Genomic DNA, 25,650 nt, shown 5'->3' on the forward strand with positions numbered 1-25,650 from the left:
TAAATTTATAATAATATGCATTATATATGTGTGTGTGTGTGTGTGTGTGTGTGTGTGTGTGTGTGTGTGTGTGTGTGTGTGTGTGTGTGTGTGTTGGGACGATTAATCGGAATCGGGAATCGAAAAAATTGGAACTTTTGAGGCTATCAAAACTGGGATCGGAATTGGGAGGGAAAATGTGCTGATTCTCTGATGACCAAAACGATTCTTTTTATTGTCTTTATTTCTTTTATTTTGTTGAGAAACGTAATTCTCAACGCTTTGTATTGATGACGAAATGAATATTTATTGATTTTTAACCATCACTAAAACCAAAATCGATAGATCACATCCACAAATGTTTTTTTTACATTCCAGAAATATATCTGCCCACATTACACTTTTTTTTTTTGTAGTAATGCGACTTCCAGCACACACAAAAAAAAAACAACTCTATATTAAGAAATTTAAAAAGAATCAGAATCGGAATTTTAAACAGAATCGGGGAAAAATTTGGAAATCGTGCCATCACTAACATGTGTGTGTGTGTGTGTGTGTGTGTGTGTGTGTGTGTGTGTGTGTGTGTGTGTGTGTGTGTGTGTGTGTGTGTGTGTGTGAGGGGTGTGAGTTCCGTTATAGAAGTGTTGATTTAATTTGAATAAAATAAAATACGAATCGGGTATGCTTGAAAGTCAAATCACAACGCAATATTATGAAAATAAACAAATATTGTTTGAAATTTATAATTTAAAAATATTTCGGAATCAAACTCCATCCTCAGTATTTTGTACATTCTTTCTTTCTTTTTTCTTTTTTCTTTTACTTTTCTTGCCATTTTGTACAGTTTGAAAAAAAGTCAGTTAGCGAATATCCACGTGTTGTCTCTCAGCGGTTGTATTTTGAAATATTAGAATGGTGCGTTGGCTATGCGAGATTAACGTCAGTGTTGTGAGTTTCGTTATAGAAGCGTTGGTTTAATTTAAATAAAATAAAATACGCATCAGATGCGCTTGAAAGCCAAATCACAACGCAATATTACGAAAATAAATTTATAATTTTAATATATTTCGGAGTAAAACACAATCCTCAGTATTTTGTACATTTTTCTTTCTTTTTTCTTTTTCTTGCTGTGTTGTACAGTTGGAGAAAAAAGTCAGTTAGTAAAGATCCGCGCGTTGTCTCTCAGTGGTTGTATTTTTTTGGAACGGTGTGTTGCCTACGCGAGATTAACGTCAGAGGTGATAGTTCCGTTATAGAAGCGTTGATTGTGATTTTGCTTTCAAGCACACCTGATGCGTATTTTATTTTATTTAAATTAAATCAACTGCTGAGACACGACTTTTTGTGCAACTATACAATATGGCAAGCAAGAAGAAGAACAAAAGAAAGAAAGAAAAAGATGTAAAAAAAAAGGATTGAGTTTGACTCCAAAATATATTTAAATTATAAATTTCAAGCAAGTAAAATATTTAAATACGTATGTGATACGTTTGAAACCAAAACAACGCATTATTACAAAATAAACAGATATTTATTTTGTTTGAAATTTATATTAAAATTTATGAATATATTTCGAAGATATACTTCATCATCAGTATGACTTTCCTTCTTTTTTTTGCCATATTGTTGTTGAAACATAGAATCAGCAGCAGTCCGTTTGTTGTTGTTTACGGTAGTCTTTTCAAATGTCGGAACGGTGCGTTGGTCACGCGGAATTCACGTTAGGGTTTGTGTTCCTTAATAGAAACGCTGGTTGAGTTTGAGTAAAATAGATACGTATTGGATACGTTTGAAGCCAAAACAACGCACTATTACAAAATAAACAGATATTTATTTTGTTTGAAATTTATATTGAAATTCATAAATATATTTCGAAGATATACTTCATCATCAGTATGCCTTTCTGTTTTTTTTTTGTCTTTTTTTATGTTGTTGTTGGAGCACAGAATCAGTAGAAATTATTATTATTATTATTATTATTATTATTATTATTATTATTATTATTATTAAATGAATAAACGCGAAAGTGATAAGAGTCAAAATTTCCACCCACCCAAAAATTCATTGAGTCTCTTCATCAGAGAACAAACTAGTATAAAAACATATAGTGAGTTTTTTTTGTTTTTGTTTTTTTATTATGTTGTTTCTTTTATGTTGCAAATCAGCCTAGTCTTCATTTTGGCGCCAGTTTGTTTTTATTCGTCTTTTTCCGGCTGTTTACGTTTATTGGCGTCGACTAATATGGGCGTTGTCTGTTTCAAAAACTGTGCCAGTACCGGATAATACAGGGTGTCTCAAAACATGTACTCACACTTCAAATGAAGATAAAACCTTTATTTATGAACCTAGAGCGAAACCAAATAGCTTTGAATACAGAAAACAAATGTAATTTGAATAATCATGTTCGCAAATGTTCAAATTGATTACATTTATTGTCCAAACAATGTTGACAACAGTTAAAGTGTGAGTACATCTTTACATTTTTGAGACGCTATGTATAGACATATGAGGTTAAAACCATCTAATGTTAAATTCGACACACTACTGCAAAGAACTTATTACTACAAATTTTTAAGCTCTGCTGTCGAAACTCAACTCCAAGTTTCGATGCTCTACTGTTAAAATTCAACTCCAAATTTCGACGCTCTGCTAATCAAAAATGCAACTCCAAATCTCAACACTCTACTGTCAAAACTCAAATCTAGAACACGACGCACTACTGGGAATACTTACTACTCTGACATCCAAATACAAAATCAACCCCGTCTCTGGAAAATTGGGCTTTTTATATCCAACCGGAAGCATCTCATTTGTATGTTAGGTGACAATATCGCTAGCATATAAAGAGAAAAGGCGGGCATTTGTTTTTCCTTTTTTCTTCATTCTTTTTGTCTACACGGAACTCTGCGGGTTCCACACAAACAGGTTTATACTAATTTTTTAAATGGTTAATTACAAAACAGCAAATTAATCTCAATGAAAAATATTAAAGATATTTTTCACTTCTGATTCAGACACGTTTTAAAAAAGGAGCCGTTTTTAAAACCGCTACTCTTGATAATTACAGATTGGTTTCGTGACGTTTTAAGAATAAGAGATACAGAGATGAGAGGGAGGGAGAGGGTAAAAAGAATAAAAAATTTCAAATCTATTTAGTCTATATTTCAATGAATATATGCATGGACGACAGAATCTGTTACTAAATAAAACAAGTAAAATAAAAATATCAAAGAACTGCAATAAATATAAAAATAATTAACATTTGCCAAGAATCAAACAGAAAACATAATTAAACAACTTATCTTTTAACACCTTCCGTCTCAATGAAAATTATTAAAGATATTTTTTACTTTTGATTCAGGCCAGCGTTCCGGAAAAAGTTTAAAAATGAGCCGTTTTTTTAGACCACACAATGTTTTATATGTTTTATCTATATTCATTTTCTTTTCTTTCTTTCTTTATTTTTCAGGTTTTGGTCTTTGTATGTCTTACCTACCGTCTACAATACTCGTTGGGTTGTACTTCAAAAAATATTGCACACTGGCCATGGGGATGATCTCTATCGGTATTGGTCTTGGCGCCCTCGTCTTTCCATTTATTTATTGCTATATCATAGACGTATTCGCATGGAAAGGCTCCCTGTTCATCGTCGCCGGGATCTTCATGAACATGTGCATCCCCGCCTTCCTCCTGCAGCCGCTGCAGCCGGCCATCGAACTCCTGCGCCAAGAATCAATCGAACCAGTCAAGACGGACTTATCTGGATCCGAAACGACAGACGTCAAACCCCCAGTTCTTCCAGATCCGAAACCAGCGATGGATCAAACGGGTAGCTGCAGCATATTTCGAAACATTAAATTCTCTGTCTACTTTCTGGACATCCTGCTATGGAACGCGGGCACTGTTATCCTCTTCTTCCAAGGCCTTGAGTACCTCCAGGATCAGATCGGATACAACAAAGAGACTATCAGTTCCATCGTTGCCGCAGTTGGTATCGGCATTGCTTTTGGGAGTTTATTTGGTGGAATTCTGAGTAGTGTTGAATGTTGTGACAAAGTTATGATCTATTTCATGTTCCATTTGGTTAATGGCCTGACAGCCATTATGTTCGTCTATGTCAACCGCTATAAACTGTTTATTGTCTTAGCCATCGTCTTTGGGATGACAATGGGTGGTATCTTAGGCATTATGTATGTGATCGCATTGGATTTGACATCGCTGAAGTCAACGCAAAAGCTGAAATCTGATTGGGTGACAGTGGCCGGATATATGATGTTAGCCAATGGGATCGGATGTTTTATTGGACCGCCTTTTGCAGGTAAGACATTACTGCGATTTCCTTATTTATTTCCTAAAGTACTAAGAAGAAAAAAAAAGTGATGTTCCCCGTAAGTGCACAGTGAAGGAGGCATAAAAAAATGACTAAGTTCAGCATTTACTCCCCCCATCATTTAGTCCCAAAAGTCCCCAGAGGACGTCAACTCCTGGTGAAAATGAACAAACGGTGCACTTTTAGGCCTTAACATATGTAAATTTGAGTTCTGCACCAGGCAAAAAAAAAAAAAAAAATGACTAAGTCTATCATTTGCCCCCCCTCCTTCTATTTAGCCCCAAAAGTCCCCTTAATAAAACTGCTAAATAGACATACTCAGAAAATTCTGGACAAATATGGTAAAATAGTCCCAAAAATGGAGTGTCTTTATTAACCCTAAAAGAGTCCCTGGGGCATACCCAAGAGTTTTCGTGGAGTATAGACAAACAAAATTATATAGAAATTAGTTAGTTTTTGTTTTTTGTTTTTTGCATATCATCACCACTTATCAAGGCGAAGAGGCGACTCGAGGATAAGGGTTAAAGAGTGTACAGTAGAAATTGGACAATATAGTAATCGTTAGTAATGGAAATTCAGTAAATTTGTTAACAAGTGGAACGACTCATCAAGAACTTGTTTACGTTAGACTTGAAGACAACCATATTGTAGTCAGCTGGAAAGTAGGAAAACGGAAGACAATTCCACAGGCGTACAGTTCTAAGAAAGACGCTTTGTTCATGGAATCTACGTTTAGGTTTAGGTAAAGATAACGAGTGGAAGGAATTATTGATAGTGTTTTCAGCTAGACGAGTGTTTCTTGTGAAAGTTTGGCGAGGGGGGACCATAGATTGAAGCTCAGTCGAACACTTTCCATGAAAATAACGATAAAGCAGAGACAAACTCGCAACATCTTTTCTGTGAGAAAGAGGTTGCAGCGAAGAGAAAAGACATCTCCCACGAGGCCACAAAGTCTATTTTGAACCCTATCAAGGCAGGACAAGCCCTTTCTAGCAGCTCCTGCCCAGATGTGGCAACAGTATTCCATCCTTGGACATACCTGGCTTTTATATAGATAGAGAATTGCATCAGCAGTGAGATATCTACTGGATCGATAGAAGGATCCCACCATTTTTTCAGTGGCCTTGGCAATAGATTTGATGTACGTGTTCCATTTAAGATCAGGAGTAAAGGTCAAGCCCAGAAGCTTGTCAAAACTTGAGGTCTCCTCAAGACGAGAGCCATTCATTTCAACTGATGCCAGATGGGGATCAGAATGTTGATGATGTAAAGAGAGAAGCTTGGTTTTAGATGCATTAAAAGTAACCAGCCGCTCATTTTCCCATTGTACCACATGCTCAATATCAGAGGAGAGAGAATCGGAGAGAACTTGGTCGTTTACTAACTTGATGTGCTACCATAGATGGTAGTGTCATCAGCATAAATGTCTACAAATGATGTAAGGATGTGATTTGGAAGATCATTAATGTAGATCAGGAATAGAGTTGGGCCCAGGATGGACCCCTGAGGGACTCCAGCATTAATACTAAGAGCTTCTGATTTTTGCCCATCAACCACTAATCTTATGAACCTATCAGAGAGAAATGATTTAATAATTGAGAAGACATTTCCAGCTATTCCATAGCTAGAGGTCTTGTGAAGTAAACGTTTATGCCATACCCTATCAAAGGCCTTAGATATGTCAAGAGCAATTGCCCTAGAAAGGTTGCCTCCGTTGAGAGATTTGCTAATCCTATGAGATATAACTGTAAGCACATCTGCTATAGATCTAGCAGAACGGAAACCATATTGTGTCTCACTAAGAAGGTTATTTTTGTTGAGATGGTTGATTACTTCTCTATTTAACACAGATTCCAGCAACTTACTTATGACGCACAGGAGACTTATTGGCCTGTACTGAGAGGGGGATGAGCGATCACCAGAATTCTTAAATACTGATGAGATTTTCCAGGGTGATGGGAAGCAATTCTCCTTAAGACAATGTTTAAAAAGTTTTGTAAGTATGGGCGCTACTTCTGGTTGAAGTTTTTAAGTACTATTATTGGAATACCGTCAGGGCCGGTTGCTTTACTGGAATCAAGGTTTTTGATTAGCTTGGCAACATCACGTACAGATATATATGTATATCACATAGCATGTTTTCTGATACAGGAGGAAATATTGGGGGTTGGCGGCCTTGGTCGCAAAGGGTAGAATTAGCTGCAAAATTCTTGGCAAAGAGTTTGGCTTTGTCTGATGCTGACGAGATTACCTCAGGTCCATTGATGATAGTTGGGATAGAGCACACGCTTCTGTTCAGGATTCTGTTTGCTATTTGCCAAAACTGGCGGGAACCAAGCCGCTGCTCAGCTACTTTGAACTTGACAGACTGAGCATACAACTCTCTTGCATTCTTTATTACTTCCTTACAATGGTTGCTGGCAGTCCTGAAAGCTGCTTTAGTTTCCATTCATCTATTACGTTGGAAGCAGTGGAAAAAGTGATTTCTGTGCACAATGGGAGCAGCACATTCTGGAGAGAACCATGACTGGCTGTTAGGTTTTTGCTGGAACTTTTTCGAGGGTATGAAACGGTCTATACCTACAATTAACCATTCCGTCAGGTCTGATACTATAGAGGACACATCCTTTTTAAACATGGAATGCAGAGGTAGATCAGCCATAGTGCATCGATATACTGTACGATGTAGTTACAACTTTTCAGAAAGTTTTATAAAAATCAAAATCATCAGTTCAAGTGTCAATTTTAGCCATTTTAACACAAAAGGCACCCCTAGATTGGGGGGGGGTGCAATCAAAGTTTTCCCCGGAAAATCCCTTCTGTTACTTTTTACTCATATCATGTTTAATGTTTGTGCAAAATTTCTAAAAATTCCAAGGCGCAGTTATTGAGAAAAGTGCGGACAGACAAACGGACAAACAGACAAGAGTGAATTTACAGGTCCACCCTCCTTTTGTTGGGGGACCAAAAAGAAATAAATATATAAGGAAATTTAGATTCATAGAAAGCAGAACCAAGCAGACATGTAATGAATAGACTCAAACTAAAGCAACTTAAGATGTAATTTATATATTGCCACTTGTGTAAAGAAATTGAGCTTAGGTACTTCGGACATAGCAGCAGACGTATAACGCAACGTTTAGAAGATCTGACTCTAAGTTGGGCGATCGTGTTTCGATCCTGGCTTGAGGTATATATATATATATATATATATATATATATATATATATATATATATATATATATATATATATATATATATACACGCTTTGTTCCTTGCTAATGGAGTCAGAGCACTACACTGCACTGCACTCATGATTCCTGAAAGGAAACACTAGTGTCTGTAGGTATTAAAAAAAAAATTATATATATATATGTGTGTGTGTGTGTGTGTGTGTGTGTGTATGTGTGTGTGTGTAGTGAGAGAGAGAGAGAGAGAGAGAGAGAGAGAGAGAGAGAGAGAGCGATCGACACTTAAATACTTTAAAAATTAATTTAAAATAGTTACTTTGTTGTAAAGTCGAAACAAAATCTTTCTGAAATAATCTATACCTTAACGGACTTTACACACACACACACACACACACACACACACACACACACACACACATATATATGCATATATATATGATACAGAGACACACAGAGACAAGCACACACGCATATATATATATATATATATATATATATATATATATATATATATTGTTAAACACTAGTGTCTTGGGACCATGCCTAAGAAAGATTAAGGTGTTGGTTTACGCTGCATTTAAACTTCTGCATATATTACAGCTTGGAAAGCAGGTAGCAGGAAGGGAATTCCAAAATCTAACCGCTCTAGGGAAGAAGCTATTAGAGTAGAAAATTTTCTGCCATTTAGGGACCTCAACAGTGAAGGGGTGTGATTTTGTTGCTAAGCGGGTTTGTTGGAGATAAGTACGTCGACGGGGCATAAGTGTAATGAGTTCATCAGAGCACATTCCATTAAAATACTTATAAAACAAGCACAGAGATGTAACATTGCGGCGATGGGACAGGAGTTGGAGCTTACTTGACAATAGATTGGAGACCTTTTTTTTTTTTACCTTATCCAAGACGGAGAGACTAGTGGTAGATGCACCAACCCAATGGTGGAACCAGCTATTCAGTTTCACTTTTATTGATTTATTACATGTGTGCATATATATATATATATATATATATATATATATATATATATATATATATATATATATATATATATATGTGTGTGTTGTGTCGTGGAACAACAGTGAAAATAAGAACAATCCAGTCGAGGTTCGGTTAAGGAACAAGTGTATTAACAATAATGTACAAAAATAGGAAAGCGTGTATATTTGCTTGGCACTCGGCTAGCAGTTGAGGTGCAGTCACATCTCTCTCACCGGTGTTGGAATTACTAGCGCTATTGATAGTGCTAATCGGTATAATTTCCTCTGTTCAAGGAAGGCCGGTATAACACCCCTCCCCTTTGAAAATATCCCAACTGGGATTAATAACGTTTTCGTTTTGGGTTCACCCAAATCAGTTCTGTTGATTTCCGTTTTCTGTTTGATCTTCTGTCCTCCGGAGCTGTCTCTGGTATGGGCACCTGAAAAGTATCAAACACTGTGCCCATGATATCCTCCTTGGGCGATCTGGTCACCTCACTGTTCAAGTATCTTTTCCGAATTTGGTTAGTGTGACGTTTGTGCACGAAATATGGTCCCTTAATCATGTAAACCATGTTGCCTATTTGTTTCTCAACAATGCCGGACTCCCAGGAAGTCTTTTTATTTTTGTGAATCTTGTAGAAGACTCTTTTGCCAACTTTATACCGTTTTTTTTGTTATCGTTTTTTTTTTTTTAGGTTTGGCCTATTCTGGTTTGGTAACTTGTGAAAAATCGATCTAACCTTGCGTCCGAACATAACCTCAGCAGGTGTTTTCGACATTTCGATGTTTGCATTCAAAGTGATTCTGTAGACTTGTAAAAACTGTTGGATTGACTTATCCGTCTGCGACCCACTAGTTTTTTCAGAGCTCTCTTGAATGTGCCAATGAATTTCTCTGCTAGTCCATTACTTCTTGGGTGGTATGGCGAAATGGTTATATGCTCGATTAGATGATCCTCGCAAAAATGTTTAAATTCGGTAGACGTAAATTGCGTTCTATAGTTCATACAGGAAGTTGATAGTTACCTCGGATGTGAGATTCTTACATTTTAATACTTCCGGCCATTTAGATAGGCTGTCTACAATGAGATAGTAGAACCCATCTAGCGGTCCTGCAAAATCTAAATAAATCCCAGACCAAGGTCGGTCCGGTTTTGCCCACGATCCGAATTGAGTCGGAGGAGCTTTCATAGCTAATGCGCATCCTCTACACTCCCTGATTTTTCCTTCTATATCCTTATCCATGTTTGGCCAATAAACGAAAGAGCGCATAAGGCTTTTCATTCTTGATATACATGATTTGAATTTCTTCATCCAGTTCGTTATTGTTGATCATTTCTTTCGTGCGTATAATAAATTCGTCCACCTCTGCCTTACTCTTAATCTTATCAAGCGTTACTGGAAGTTCTCTTATAGTGTCACATAACGTATTTTTTACTTCAACTTCCGCTTGAATGGCTGCTATTACCATATCCTCCGATGGTTCTGTCTGCTTAGGTATTAACCTCGATAACCTATCTGCATGACCAAATTTTGAAAATTGTAATTCATATGTATGGTACCCCATCTTTGGAGTCTATTCGCCGTATGTTGTGGTAGTCCCTTTTTCGATCCGAGAATCGTTAATAGTGGTTAGTGGTCTGCTTGTAACAGAAATTGCCTACAGTGCAGGAAACAATGAAATTTCTTTACCGCGAATATAATGCTTAGCGCCTCTTTTTCAATTTGTGAGTAGTTCTTTTCGGCTGGCAAAAGTGATCGGGATGACTGTGCTATGGGTTTCACTTTTCCATCATCCATTTTGTGTAAAATGCATGCTCCTATGCCATAGGAGCTGGTATCGCTTGCAACTATAATTTCACGCTTGGGATTATAATGTGCCAGAAACAAGTCAGATGTTACAGTCTCTTTAATTTCCCGAAATGCTTCTTTACACTCTTGCGTCTAGACCTATTTTTGATCTTTCCTTAACAGTTCATTTAAAGGCGACCTTAATTTATGCATATTTGGCACAAATACATTGTAGTAATTTGCCAAACCTAAGAAACTTTGTAAAGACGCTATATTTTCTGGAGCAGGCATATTCTTTATTGCACTCGATCTATCTGGATCCGGCCTTCTTCCATGTTTATCGATGATTTGCCCCAAGTATTTTATTTCCTCTATGAAAAATGTACATTTTTCCTGTTTTACTTTAAATCCATAATCCTGGATCCTTTTGAATACTTGGTTTACATGAGGTTTGTGTTGTTCTTTGCTAGCGCTTTTCATTAACACATCGTCCAGGTACCCTACTGCGAAATCCAACCCATTTAACATAATGCCCATAATTTGCTGAAAAATCGTAGGGGCGACTTTGACCCCAAAAATAAGTCTGTTTTACTTGTACAATCCCTTATGGGTATTAATACATAGCAGCTTTGAACACTCCTCATCGACTGGAACTTGTAAGTACGCGTCACTGGGGTCGATTTTAGGAAAATATTTCCCTCCACTCAGTTTCGCAAATATCTCTTCAGGGCTCGGAAGAGGATAATGGTGATCTTCTAATGCCCTGTTTAAGCCTGTCGCGAAGTCGGCGCAAACCCGAATCTCCTTACTCTTCTTTTTGATGTAAACTCATGTTTTTGAGTTTTTCTAATTCACTATCTATCTGTTCTATAGCGCCGTATGGAACATTTCTTTTCTTTCTGAATATTGGCTGTTTATTTACTTTTACGTCAAATTTTGCTACCGCTTTTGTACACCTTCCCAAACCGCCTGGAAATACGTCTGGGAAATTGTCTTTTAACTCCCTCTTAAATTTTTCTGCCGCCACATTCGGATCCTCAACCTTTTGGCAAAATGAGCTTAAAGGCAGATCCCATAGTCTAAACTTTTCGAATAGATCAGTTCCAAACAGGTTGTTTGATTTTCACATGACAAAAATTCTTGCTTTTTCGTCCCTGTTCTGGAAAAAATATTCGTCAATAATTCTCCTTCGAAGGTAATTTTTTCGCCACTAACAGTCTTCCGCTAAGTTTTGTAGTTTTAAATTCGGTTCGTTTTCGAGTTTATTTAAAACACAACGCCTGATTTCAGTGTCTTTATTTAAGATCAGCCCTTGCACAAATATTAAACATTTAAAATTATCTGCTGATAATTCCACCAGTTTAAAATCGTCGCAAGGCTTGTTCACTATACTTGCATAAGTAGTGTAGTCGTCTTCCTCTCTTCTAGTAACATTCATACATTTATATCGCCTATGGAAAAGAGACGTTTTTGCAGAAAACAGTTCTGTAAGTAGCATAACTGTTTCTTGGAAGCTCAACTCACTGGTCTTTTTTGTGAGAATAAAATTCACGAACTTTGTATGCTCAACTCTTCCCAATTTCCTTAGCAAAAGCCTAACTTTTTTCGCGTCTGATCAGGTACTACAATCCGATATAAAAACTATCCTCATATCGTCTATAGTACTGGACGAAAGTAATATCGTCTTCTGGATTATAATTGAAATTTTCAATAGCGGCCCACACAGCTGTTTGAGAAAATGCGTTATGATTATCGTCTGCTTTAGTTAACTGTGTCGCCTCCAGAATTTTTCTTTGTTCCTCCTGTGTTTTCATCAATATTTCCTCCAAGCGTTTCTGTTGTTGAAGCGTTTTTTATTCAAATGCTTGTTTAAATTTCTCTTCTCTTTCTACTTGTTGTTGAAATTGATCCTTTTGCAACGCGAGATTTTAGTTTTCTTTCCCAATTCTTTTGTTTGAAGTCCTTTTGTAACTTAATTTGTTGAACGCTATATTTCTAGTTTTACTAGAAACAATTTGTTTAACTTTTTTTTTTATTTGCACGCGTTTTTACGTAGAAAAAATAAAATCCGTCGCTTTAATATCCGACGAATTCGTATGGGAAACTTTTTTTTTTTACCCTTTTTGCAAAAAAATGACGTAATTCTTTACGTGTTTGTTACGCACAAATGACGTACGCGAATAATTATTTTTCACGGTCTGTCCCTTTTTCTCTTGATAAACTCAAGCGTGTTTTTTTTTTTTTTGTTTTTTTTTCAAATCTCAGATGTTATGGAAATAACGATAAGCTTACACGGTATTTGCTAGTTGGTTTTGGACATTTAACTTTGCAGAAGAAAATTCTTATCGTAGGAAAAATGGTTTCTGGCGAAGAAAAAATGAACCCTTTTTCCCTTTCTAAAACACTTGGTAAGTGTGTTTAATTATTAAATACTTGACAACATTCGCGTTTTTTCGCTGTAGATTTTGGTAGTAAGTTTTTTCCCGTAGCCAAATTACTATTGTAGTAATTAATTCACTGTTAATTCTTGCGTATCCTAATATCTGTTGAAATGATGAAGGTGTTTTGTTTTTACTTTATTCCAATCACTTTTGGTGATTCTCTGCAGTGACGGTCGTTTCGATTCCTTGTCGCCAATCTGTTGTATCGTGGAACAACAGTGAAAAAAAGAACAATCAAGTCGAGGTTCGGTTAAGGAACAAGTGTATTAACAATAAGTTACAAAGATAGGAAAGCGTGCATATCTGCTGGGCCTTCGGCTAGCAGTTGAAGTGCAGTCGCATCTCTCTCACCGGTGTTGGAATTACTAGCGCTATTTATAGTGTTAATCAGTGTAAATTCCTCTATTCAAGGAAGGCCGGTATAACAATATATACATACATACATATATATATATATATATATATATATATATATATATATATATATATTATTATTATTATTAGTATTATTATTATTTTACAACCTCAAAATATTTAATATCGGATGATAAAAGTTTTAACTTTTATCATCTGAAGAAACATCTTTAATTAATTTGTTGATTTGTACTGGAGATATAGTTTACATTTTGTTCATTGTGATGAACTTAGGGCGGGACTGTTTTGGAGGGGATCATGAGTGTTATTAGTATTAGGATGACTATTGGGAGAAATATTATTATTATTATCATTATTATTATCATTATTATTGATATTATTATCATCATTATTATTGATAGTTGTATGATTGTTAATAGAAGGACTGCTTGATTCGTTTATTGAATCAGTAATTCTATCAGAATTTGTTTTCCTGCTTTCCGGCTGACTACAATATGGTTGTCTTCAAGTCTAACGTAAATAAGTTCTTGATGAGCCGCTCCATATAAGTTATCAAATTTACCAAATTTTCATTACTAATGATTACTATATTGTCCAATTTCTACTGTACACTCTTTAACCCTTATCCTTGAGTGGCATCTTGGCCTTGATAATGTGGTGATGCCTATGTAAAAAAAAAAGATACTTGGTAGGAAAGGATAGAACTTAATGACAGAATATTAGTGTCTGTTATGGGAGAGTTACGTGGGAGCTCTGTAATCGTGCATACACACACACACATACACACACACACACACACACACACACACACACACATACATATATATATATATATATATATATATATATATATATATATATATATATATATATATGTATATGTATACATATACACACACACGCATGCGCATGACGCTTGTTCCACTATTATATATTGGGTTGCTTCAGTTTAAGTCGATCCGTTACATCTCAACATTGTTCTGCCTTCTATAAACACAAATTTCTTCATATATACACATTAAACAATGCTTCAACCTCTTAAAAAAAATTAGGTACTTATGTAGAATATGGACTGCGTTATTGTCGGCGTAGTCCGGCTAGGTTACGTAAACCGCTTGAAGTTGTTGAAACGCTTATTCAGTGAAATCGCAACAACCAACGTGAAAGTGTAGAATAGTTTAAAAGACCCCATCGTGTTAAAAATGTTGTTTTTTTTTTAATAATAGTGTTAATATTTCAGTACGCTCCATATGCTACAAAAGTAACTTTTTTATTATTAAAATTACCATACGAAGACTGTTTTCGATTATAATTATGCTTTGATCCTTAATTTTTAATTCTGTGTGGATTACGTAAACCGCCGGAAGTGAATTTTATATATATATATATATATATATATATATATATATATATATATATATATATATATATATATATTATTTTGCAAATTGTTAAAGTACTGAACGAAATCTTCGTTTTATCTTTTTTTTTTTTTTTTTTTTTTTACCGAAAACGATAACCAATGGTTTAACGCGCTGGATTATCATTTCAGCAGGAAACTAAGAGAGCAATGCTAGAGTGCCTGGATCATTTCCATATCGAGTTGGATACCAAAGGAAAGGCAGTAAATGACATTTTGCTGACATTTTGTGCCGTTCAGTCAGACCATATTTTTTTGACAAAGAAATATAATCATCTTTTGATAAGCTTACTGCTGTCTATGATGGGATGTCTTAAGAACTTATCGAAGACATTCCGACACAAAACCTATCTAAGAACACTGCCATACGCATAAAGTGTGAAATTTCATAAAAATCGACCCCGCCGTTTTCGAGTCCATAGGGAACGAACTTACAGACACACAGACAAAGTTCCTTTTATATAATAGTAGAGATAGAGATATAGGTATGGCGATTTAAGACAATTGATTTTTGACATTGGATTTGAAGTTGTAATTAGCAGGGAAGCAGTAAATGTTTTTTTGTTTTTTTGTTTCTTTGTATTATGGGTTAACCGTTTTGTTTGGGACCTTTCCACATTTACAAATCTTAATGCTTAATTTTGGTGTAATCGAAATGATACACATTAGGAGGAGACTCTTTTGCAAGAATCGCCTGAATTTTTCTCAGATTTTGGGGAACGAGGGCGGTAGGGGGAAAGTAACAGTTTTTGTGTTATATTTTCAATACCTATTTTTTTTTTATAGATACGTGCTTGGGTCTTTTATCACCTTTTCTGACCACACCGTTTCTCTTTTCCGCATTTCATGAGTGGCTGTCGGTCGACTCGTCTGTTTAACTAAGATGCATAAAAATCTTTTCATTCAAGAACGCAGTGGCGTAGCTAACGAGGTGGGAGGGAGACAGACCATCCTGGGTGCCAGCACAGTAAGGGTGACAAAATGTCACTCCTAACAAAATTTTTCAACCAGGCTAAGGTGCTAAAAATAGTCTGAAAACAGTGGTCAAGGCACAGGGTTTCGCAGGATAGCATATGACCCCCAGAAATAATTTATACCCCCCTCCGTCCTTAATTTTGTACCCTTGTTTGAAATTTTCCAATAAATGTCAGGAAATTTGTAAGTAGGAAAAATAGCAATGTTTTCAGGTTTCGTGTTTTCAATTACTAGCAAGAGACATTGTTTTAACATTTTATCGGATGATATGGTGTTTCAGCTCCGCATCATTAACAACAACAAAGCGAAATAGAGAAGCCAAAAATGCAAAGTTTCAGTCTTGCTTGTGTATCGATTCACTGAGATACAATTTTCCATTGAGTTTACAATATACAGGGTGGAACGATAAATTTGTCGCCATAAAGAAAACAACACTACAGCTTTATTTTAAAACTTTTACTGAAAAAAATCAATTCACGTAACTTGATTATGCAGTAGAGTTGACATCTGTTCAATGTAGCCGCCTTCAGCCTCAATAATCGCCTTGATACGGGTCTGGAACTGAGAGCATGCCTTTTCCACAAGCGCTGGTGGGAGTTCAACGGATGGCGGCGATTAGGCTGGCTTTGGTGTTGTAGGAAGTCATGTTGGTGATGTTTTGGACATATGACAAAACAAGGTAGTCCAGCGGATGCAGGTCGAATGAGGAGGGGGTGAGAAAAGGGTACAAAGTCGTAGCACTCCTGAAACCAAGCCTAGGTCTCTTTGGACTTGTGGGCCGGCGCCGAGTCCTGCTGCGACACCCAGTGTCTGCCAGCAATCACCTGATTGTACCAGATCACCACACTCTTCGACACATCTAGGTACATTTGATGTTGCCTTCTGGTGCTGCAGTGAGTTCCTGATTTGAGCAGACAATCGATTGATTTGATTGACCAATGAGCGATTTCATAGATTTCGATGATAATAAAAGCATTGGAAGTATGGAACATTCATTACTCTTTATTCAATCCCGAGCAACTTCAGTCTCTCTGCTAGTAGTAGTAGTAATAGTAGTAGCAGTAGCAGTGGTAGTAGTAGCAGCAGCAGCAACAGCAGTAGTAGTAGCGGTAGTAGTAGTAGTAGTAGCAGTAGTAGCACTAGTAGTAGTAGTAGTAGTAGTAGCAGCAGCATTAGTAGTAGTAGTAGTAGCAGCAGCACTAGTAGTAGTAGTAGTAGTAGTAGTAGTAGTAGCAGCAGCATCATATGGGTTAGACGTCTATACTGCTATTTTTTTTAGCCAGTCTGAGAAATTGTCTTCAGAGGGATGAGCTGTTGCATAGCCCCCTTCCAGTTGGGTGACTGGACAGTGTAGGATCAGGGGTGGGTGTCTGTGTCCTGGGGAGCTTCCTTGCACTTTGGGAAGATCTCTAGTTGATCCCACCTGTGTTTGTTTAGTGCAGTCCTGCAGTGTCTTGTTTTGATCCGGTTTTCTACCATTTGTAGTAAAACCTGGGAGATATAAAGTTGAGTCTTCAATGATGTCCCCCTCATTTGGGAGTATCGTTTCTCCATTCCTCTTTCCATGTCTCAACTGAGTTGGAATTTTTGATTTTTTAGTTGTAGAGGAGCTTTTGTGAGTCTGGAGGTATCTGAGGCATCTTTTAAAATGTGTTGGATTGGTAAGTCCCTCCTGGTGTCTTCCTCGACGTTTTGAGTCCATTTTTTAGTTTTGTCTCTTCCCTCCTTATGTTGGGTGGTGCGATTCAGCTCGCTAGCTCGCTACTGGTAGCCATTGTGTTGGAGTTAACTTCAAACAACCTGAGGTAATACGCATGTTTTTTGTTGTGTTTTTTTTTGTGAATTTATCTTGCGTGTTGGCTTCCAGATCATGCTGAGGCGCAGTGTTCTGCAGCACTGTAGCAGAGTACGACTGCAGTTGTTCTGAGGACTCTTTAGGAAGCTTCCGATTGTGTTCCGGCTACTTTCTTTAGGAGGTATATACGTATTTTAAATCCACCACCGCCTTTCTGTGATGTTTTTTTTTAATCGCCCTTTATTTTTGTTTTGTCTTTCAGGATGGCTGCATGACATCACAGGCAGCTATACTGTACCGATGTACACGTGTGGAGGAATCACCATCTTTGGAGGATTGACAATGCTGATATTGAAGGTTATTGTTCTACGAGAGACATCGTGTTCTTCAATATTTATTGACACTATCACAGGCGAATAAGGTTGCGTGTCAGGATGTCTCCCCACCCTTCACCCCACAGATCCTGTCTTTGAAGAGAAGAAATTAACAACATGAGATATCATATGATATAACATGATATAAAAAACATAACATGATATCATATAATAGACCATGTCATAGAAACAATTATTATGATATTATACAGCATGATATAATATAATGTAATATCATAGAATGTGGTACGTATAACACATGACATGATATCAAATGAGATAAAATGGTATAAATAACATATAACATGATGTCATGTGATATAACATGATACAGAAATATATAATATGATAAAATGATATAACACCATATAATATCATATAATATCATATTATATGATATAACATATAAAAAACATATAACATGATATCATATAACAGACCATGGTATAGAAACAATAATATGATATTATATAGCATGATGTAATATAATGTAATATCATAGAATGTGATACGTATAACATATGACATGGTATCAAATGATATACAATGGTATAAATAACATATAAAATGGTGTCATGTGATATAATGCAGAAATATTTAATATGATAAAATGATATAACATTATATAATATCATATAATATGATAGAATGTGATAAAAAATAACACATAACATGATATCTTATGATATAACATGATACAGAAACATTTAATATGAAAATATATAATAATGTTATACAATATGACGTAATACGGTATAATATGATACAAATAACGCATAATATAGAATGATATAAAAACATATAACATAATGCCATGCAATATAACATGATACAGAAATATTCAATATGATAAAATGATATAACATTATATAATATTATATAATATTATATAATATAATAGAATGTGATAGAAGTAGCACATAACATATCATATGATACATCATTATGTAACAAATATATAACATATCATATGATATAATATGATGCAGAAACATTATATGATATTATGTAATCTGATAGAATCTGATACAACGTATATCTCATGATAAAAATTTAATATGGCATAAATACTGTATAACTTTATATAATATGATTTACAAATACTTAGCATATAAATTGATATCAGTAACATATAACACGATATAATACGGTAGAATGTGATACAAATATCACATAATATGATGTATATATACAAAAAAATTCATTATGCTATTGGATATAACATGATCTAAATAATATATATAACACAATATATGATATACAATATTCAACAAACAATGTTATAAATTACATATAACATGATATACTAGGATATAACATGATATCAAAAAACATACGGCATAACATAATATGATATAACATGCTATAATATATATTATGATAGAACAATAAATATAATACTATATGGCACGATTTCAATTAAATATAACACATAATATAATATAGTGTGTTATAATATGATATCACACGATATAATATAACGCAACGCGATACAAATAACATGTAAAATTGTATACTATAATATCGCAAGATATAAATTAAATATAATATAATATAATACTATCATATTACATGATATAAAATGGGTTAAAATGATATAAATAAGATATGACATGATATGATATGGTAAAACATGTTAATAAACATGACATAATATGGTACAGCATAACTTATAATATAACATAACTATGGTATAACATGATTTATAGTATGACAATATGGTATAACATAAGACAAATTTCGTATAACATTATATAGTATGATGTAAGAAATTGAAAATATATGATATCATGATTGACATAAAATAACATTTCATATTATAAAGCATAACACATGATATAAAAAGTTAAAAATAACACGACATATGATATGACATAATATGATGCAAAAAGTACGTGATACGAAAATTATATACAGCATGATATCATATATATAACGTAGTAATACATATAACATGATAAAGTATGTAATACGATATGAAGAAGTAAAACTAGCATATAAGATATCATATAAATCATGACATCACAAGGTTAAAGTAACATATGGTATGATATCGTATAATATTATAAAAATAATAAATAAATGTTATAAACACAATAAAATATATAATACGATATGAACAGGTTAAACGAGCATAAAACATAATGTCATATATACCATATAACATGATATCATATAATATAAAAATAATAAATATGATAAAACATGATAAAAGATGTAATATGATATGGGCGGGTTAAACAAGCATATAACATGATATCATATATAACATGATATCATATATAACATATCACAAGGTTAAAACAACGCATGACATGATATCGTGCAATATTATAAAAATAATAAATATGATATAACATGATTAAAAGAAAAAAATATAGTAATTCTATGAAGAATTAGACAGAGTTCCAAAAGTCGCCAAATCAAAGCATTTCTTCCGCCTTGTACAAGGGATGACCACCGTTGTTAGTTTATTTATTTATTTTGACATTCTTTGAAGTTCTTGAAAACAATATCAGATATTCTACAAAGATGTAGAACCGTCGCCATTTATGGTAGATTCTTCTTTGGGATAAAAACTAACGTCCGTTTCATCATAGCTATACAATCAGAATAATGGGGTTTAGAAAAACATGCACCATTTTGATAAAAAAAAGTATACACTAGTCAATTGTTTTTTTTTTTTTTTTTTTTTTTTACATATCTGGAGATTCATTATGTCTGTAAAATTCAAACTTTGTAATCATCAATGCAACGAAGCGATCGTTATTTATTAACTAAAATCTAGTTGGCTTGATACATGTTTAAAGATTAAAGATCGCATTTAAATCAAATTACGGATTAAAAAGATTCATTCGAACATGAATTTTACGTGCGTTTCAAGGGATATAATGTGGACAGTTTTCATTAATTAGTCCCATTGAAAAGTCCGTAATAATTCGTATTCGTTTCAGTGCTGTCGTTCAGTATCTTGATTTAAGTGCTATTTAAAATCCGTAAACATATATTACTTAGCTCTATTACGTGTACACTGACTATTGAGCTTTCCTTTAGCAATTTGGAATTGATTCTTACAATTAACTTTAAACGGGATTTTTTTTTATGAATTTGACCAAAAATTATATAAATGTCGCTTTATATTATTGCCACGCACACATACACACTCACACACACACACACACACATATTTAAAATCGCTTTTTAGCTAATTAAAAAAAAAAGAAAAGTTTATATAAAATTAGCTTACGATCGTTCCAAAGTAAGTGTAATTCGAACCTAGCATTCGATAACATAAAATATCGATTTCTTTTTATTTCTTTGGTAGTTTGATTTCGTTTCCTAAAAAGTACATCCACTGAAACAACATGTGTCTACCAAAAAAGTGCTCAATGAGTTAACAGAGCATATTATATTAAATTCATTTGCATAAATAAACGGCTACATATGTGCATACATGTGTCTGTAATTTCCCGTTTCAAGAAAGCGATATCCTTGGCCTGGCGTGATTTCTCTGAAAAGGGAAATTACAGAAACATGTATGCACATATGTAGCCATTTATTTGCATAAATGAATTTAATATATGTGTGTGTGGGGGGGGTGATACAATTAAGTTACGAAAGAGTAAATCTTTAACAAAGCAAACCTTATCAAGATAAGAAAAGCTCAACACTATTAAGAGTAGCAAACAATAATATTGAATAAAAGATGAGGACTAAAAGTTATATATAACTTTATCATATCATCAGAACAATGACGAAAATGTTAAGGGAAAAATAAGTTTTTCATAATTTTTCCTTTGACTTTTCCTTATTGTTTCGACGATATAATAAATTTATATATATATATATATATATATATATATATGTGTGTGTGTGTGTGTGTGTGTGTGTGTGTGTGTGTGTGTGTGTGTGTGTGTGTGTGTGTGTGAACAATTATTTCATATAGATAAAATACATTTTTATGAGAATCAAATTCCAGAGCCAAGTGGAGCTGAATATTGCAACCATATTTACTTTTAAAAATTGTAATTTAGTTATAAATAAATTTACAGATCGAAATTTTATCATACTCTGATTTAATGTCAGTTACAGACAGTATATATTTTTTATGACGTCAGTTTTGGTGTATTGCCTGAATTTCGTCTGGTGTGTTTGTATTTTCCTACAAACATGTTTTAGCTTTTCTTTGCTTCGAAACTGACATTAAATCACAGTATTATACCTTTTATTTGTCAATTTATATATACATATATATACATTATATATATATATGTATAATGTATATATATAATGTATATATAATGTGTGTATATATATAATGCATATATAATGTGTATATATATATAATGTGCATATATATATATATAATGTGTATATATATATATATATATATATATATATATCCTGTGCATATATATAATGTGTACATATATATATAATTTATGTGCATATATTTATAATGTGCATATATATAATCTGTATATATATATATATAATGCGTATATATATATATAATGTGTATACATAATGTGTATATATATAATGTGCACATATATATATATTTATATATATATACATTTATATATATATATATATATATATATTAATTATCTTAGGACGTTATATATATATATATATATATATATATATATATATATATATATATATATATATATAACGTCCTAAGATAATTAATATATTAAGCAAAACATTAATCAAAGAGTCATTATTTAAAACGTTAAATAATATTTACGTTAACCCATTGTAAAAGGGAAGGTTGAATATTTAAATTATAAAAAATATTTAACCTTTGGTCAATAAACCAATAAACATACTTTGAACAAATAACTCGGGGGGGGGGGGTTCTAACCAAAATAAAAAGAACTTCAAAGAAAAATTAGGCAACAAATGGTTTACGCGGAAAAGAAAGCGTGAATTCATAACTTTAATAAAATTTATTTCCCCTAAGCGAAAACCGAATAAACCAGAAAAAAAAAAATGCAATTTGCAAATCGACTTTTCAAAACAGACTCTTTCTTAAATCCTTTTTGGTCAGCTTTCTGGATGCACGTATGAAGCGGTTTATTGTTCCATCTCTTAATCCGTAGAGTCTAAAGTTGACCTGAAAGCTTACTGGATTCACGTACACCGTGGTTTATGTTTCATTTTTTAGTCCACTGAGTTTTACGTGGATCTTAAAGCTTCTTGGATTCACATATGCCGTGGTTTATTTCATTTTTCAGTCCATAGAATCTAAACTTTTTCTGAAAGCTTGCTGGATTCACGTATCTTGTGGTTTATTGTTTAGTCTCTTAGTCCACAGAGTCTAATAATACTGATTTATTTGCATTTCATCTGATCAACAAATCAAATTAAATAGAAAGGATAAATATTGATAAGACAGAGTCGATGAAAAAAAAAATAAAAGGGGATGCAAAAAGTAAATTATACACTTAAACGATTATATACATTGGGCAGGTGAGAGACACTTTAGGAGCGAGCCCCGAGAAATCGCTTGGATGTTCTTGCGTATCTCGTTAGCTATCATCTGAGGCAGCACTATGTCTATTGTAATTTTAGCCCCGACCCCAGAACATCTAAGATGTCTTGTATGTATTTATCGTTTCTGCATATTATTATCTGTTCTTAATTTTCTATCTTTACCATTTAAAAATTAAACGTTTCATGAGATCCTATATCAGTTACCAAATGCAATACTATCATCTTACAGTTTTTGATCCCGGACAACGCCGATTAAATCAAATGGTCCCGATAAATTTTTAATTTCTACTCTCACCTCTCCATGTCAACATATTAAAAAGCCACAAAATGTTGATAAAAGCAATAGTCCGAAGAGAATAAATATCAGTAAATAAATATCTGCATGTACTATGAACAGAACTAGCGGTGGTGCCCGGCTTTGCCCGGTCGTAAAATACGCTTACATATGATATTTTAATTTGTCCAGATTCCGTATGTATGTATTATAGAGTCGTGATTTCAAAAGTAAAAAAAAAATAAAATGTATTTCGGTGCCATCAGCTAGAATCGAAACCGAAAGCAAAAGTGCAGCGTTCAAAGCTGGTGACGTTACCACTGTACCAACGTGACACATATATGAATTGATTAAAAATAAATTAACATAAATGTACAAAATGTATAAGGATTTTTTTTTCAATTTGACCCTTTTCTGATCCCTTAAAAACTATTTTAATCGGCTAAAGACCCATAAAAGAACGGTCCATTAAAAATCTAATCATTTGAGGCCCCTAGCGCCTCACAGCAGCTTTTGGTTTCAGAAGAGATAGAGTTTGAAAATCAACTGATTAAAAATAAACTAAGATGAATGTACAAAGTGTATAACGATTTTTCCAATTTTAACCAATTTTTGACTCCTTAAAAACTTCTTTAACCGGCTAAAGAGCCATCAAAGAACGGTCCATAAAAAACCCAATCATTTTAGGCCCCTTGCGCCACTCTGCGACTTTTAGTTTCGGACGAGATAGTTTGAAAATATGGAGACAGACAGACAAACATAGAGAGTTTTATAAATTAGACTGTATATTATTAGAAGGCCTGCTCGTTTTTTATTCATTTGTCTTGGAGATTTTAGGATTGATGATGGATTTAAGTAATGTGATACTAATTTGGTTTGGCAATAGGGTTGTATCGTTTATATGTATGGGCGTCATTTTTTTGTTTGTTTTTTGATTGAGTAAATAAAATAGAAAGAACAAGATGATTTTTGTTGATGAAAACCATGTGTTTGATATTGAAACTTTCTAAGGTGGTATACTTTTCTCTGGGTTCGCCATATTCAAAGTATTTCTCACTAGATCTTTATCACGAACACTTGTATCCGACAATGCCGTATTTAAATAGCCAACGCATCTGTCATTGGGCCAACAACACCGTTTTCAATACTAATTTTTATCGTTCAACGATCTTAACCCTTCGACTGCTAAAACATTTCTTCTTTTTATAGTTATATAATAACGAGGATCGTAACGTTGTACACCTTTCTTTGGCGGCGTCGTTACATTTTTAACGGATCCAACACGTTGTAAACTCTGTCGCAAAGAAACAGAAGAAAGGAAAAAAAACTCGACTTAAGATTTTATCGATTAAACACACAGATACATGCATACTGTTTTATTTACATACATTAGATCAATAAAATTACAAATGAATGACACCAAAGATTGATTGATTAGAAACTGTTCGATATATATATATATATATATATATATATATATATATATATATATATATATATATATATATATATATATATATATATATTTATATACTAGAAGGTCGTAAAATACGTTTACATATTTTAATTCATGTAGATTTCGAATTTATTATTTTCTATCAATTTTCTATCGATTAATATTACATATATATATATATATATATATATATATATATATATATATATATATATATATATAATGTGTCAAGAAGATTTACTTAGTTTCACAAATTCATCATTCTAAGCAGATAACAAGTTTGAATGAAATAACAAACAAATGGAAACGTCTGACGTTGGAGTTTTAAAAAAATAAAAGCAATTTCAAACTTCTGACTTTGATGATGATTGTGTGTACATATTTACGAAAAACTCATCTGATCATAAATCTTAAATAAAAAAAGTTAAAAGGTCAGTTTTGATGACATTATTGCATTTGAACTTAGATCATAGTTGAACTTTGATCGTGACTCAACCTGAGCCAAATTTTAAAATAATGTTCATCTCTTTGAATCACCATTCAAATTGAAGCACAGTTGAACTTAGGTCGTAGCTCAACCTACCATTTGACTTAAAATAACGTTCGTCTGTTTAGATCACCATTGTAATTGACGCACTATTGAACTTAGATCGTGACTCAATTTGGACCAAAAACTTAAAATTATATTCATCTATTTGAAATTGAAGCACAGTTGAACTTAGATCGTAGCTCAACCTGAGCTGAGACTTAAAATAATATTAATCTAT

At 33.6% G+C, this 25,650-nt stretch overlaps 1 protein-coding gene across 1 annotated transcript in view; it reads left to right on the plus strand.

Annotated features, from left to right (window-relative positions):
• The window catches only part of LOC145247477 (monocarboxylate transporter 13-like), a 266,991-nt gene extending 249,240 nt beyond the window's left edge, over positions 1-17,751 (plus strand). Inside the window, exons 4-5 of the mRNA XM_080109275.1 lie at positions 3,449-4,297; positions 17,540-17,751. Coding sequence (XP_079965401.1) covers positions 3,449-4,297; positions 17,540-17,697 — 1,007 coding nt within the window. The 3' untranslated portion in view covers positions 17,698-17,751. The remainder of the gene's footprint in view (positions 1-3,448; positions 4,298-17,539) is intronic.
• The last annotated feature ends 7,899 nt before the right edge of the window (positions 17,752-25,650 follow it).

This window comes from Euprymna scolopes, chromosome 25 (assembly GCF_053919585.1).
Source record: "Euprymna scolopes isolate OS-2025 chromosome 25, ASM5391958v1, whole genome shotgun sequence".
In the NCBI taxonomy this organism is placed as follows: Eukaryota; Metazoa; Mollusca; class Cephalopoda; order Sepiida; family Sepiolidae; genus Euprymna; species Euprymna scolopes.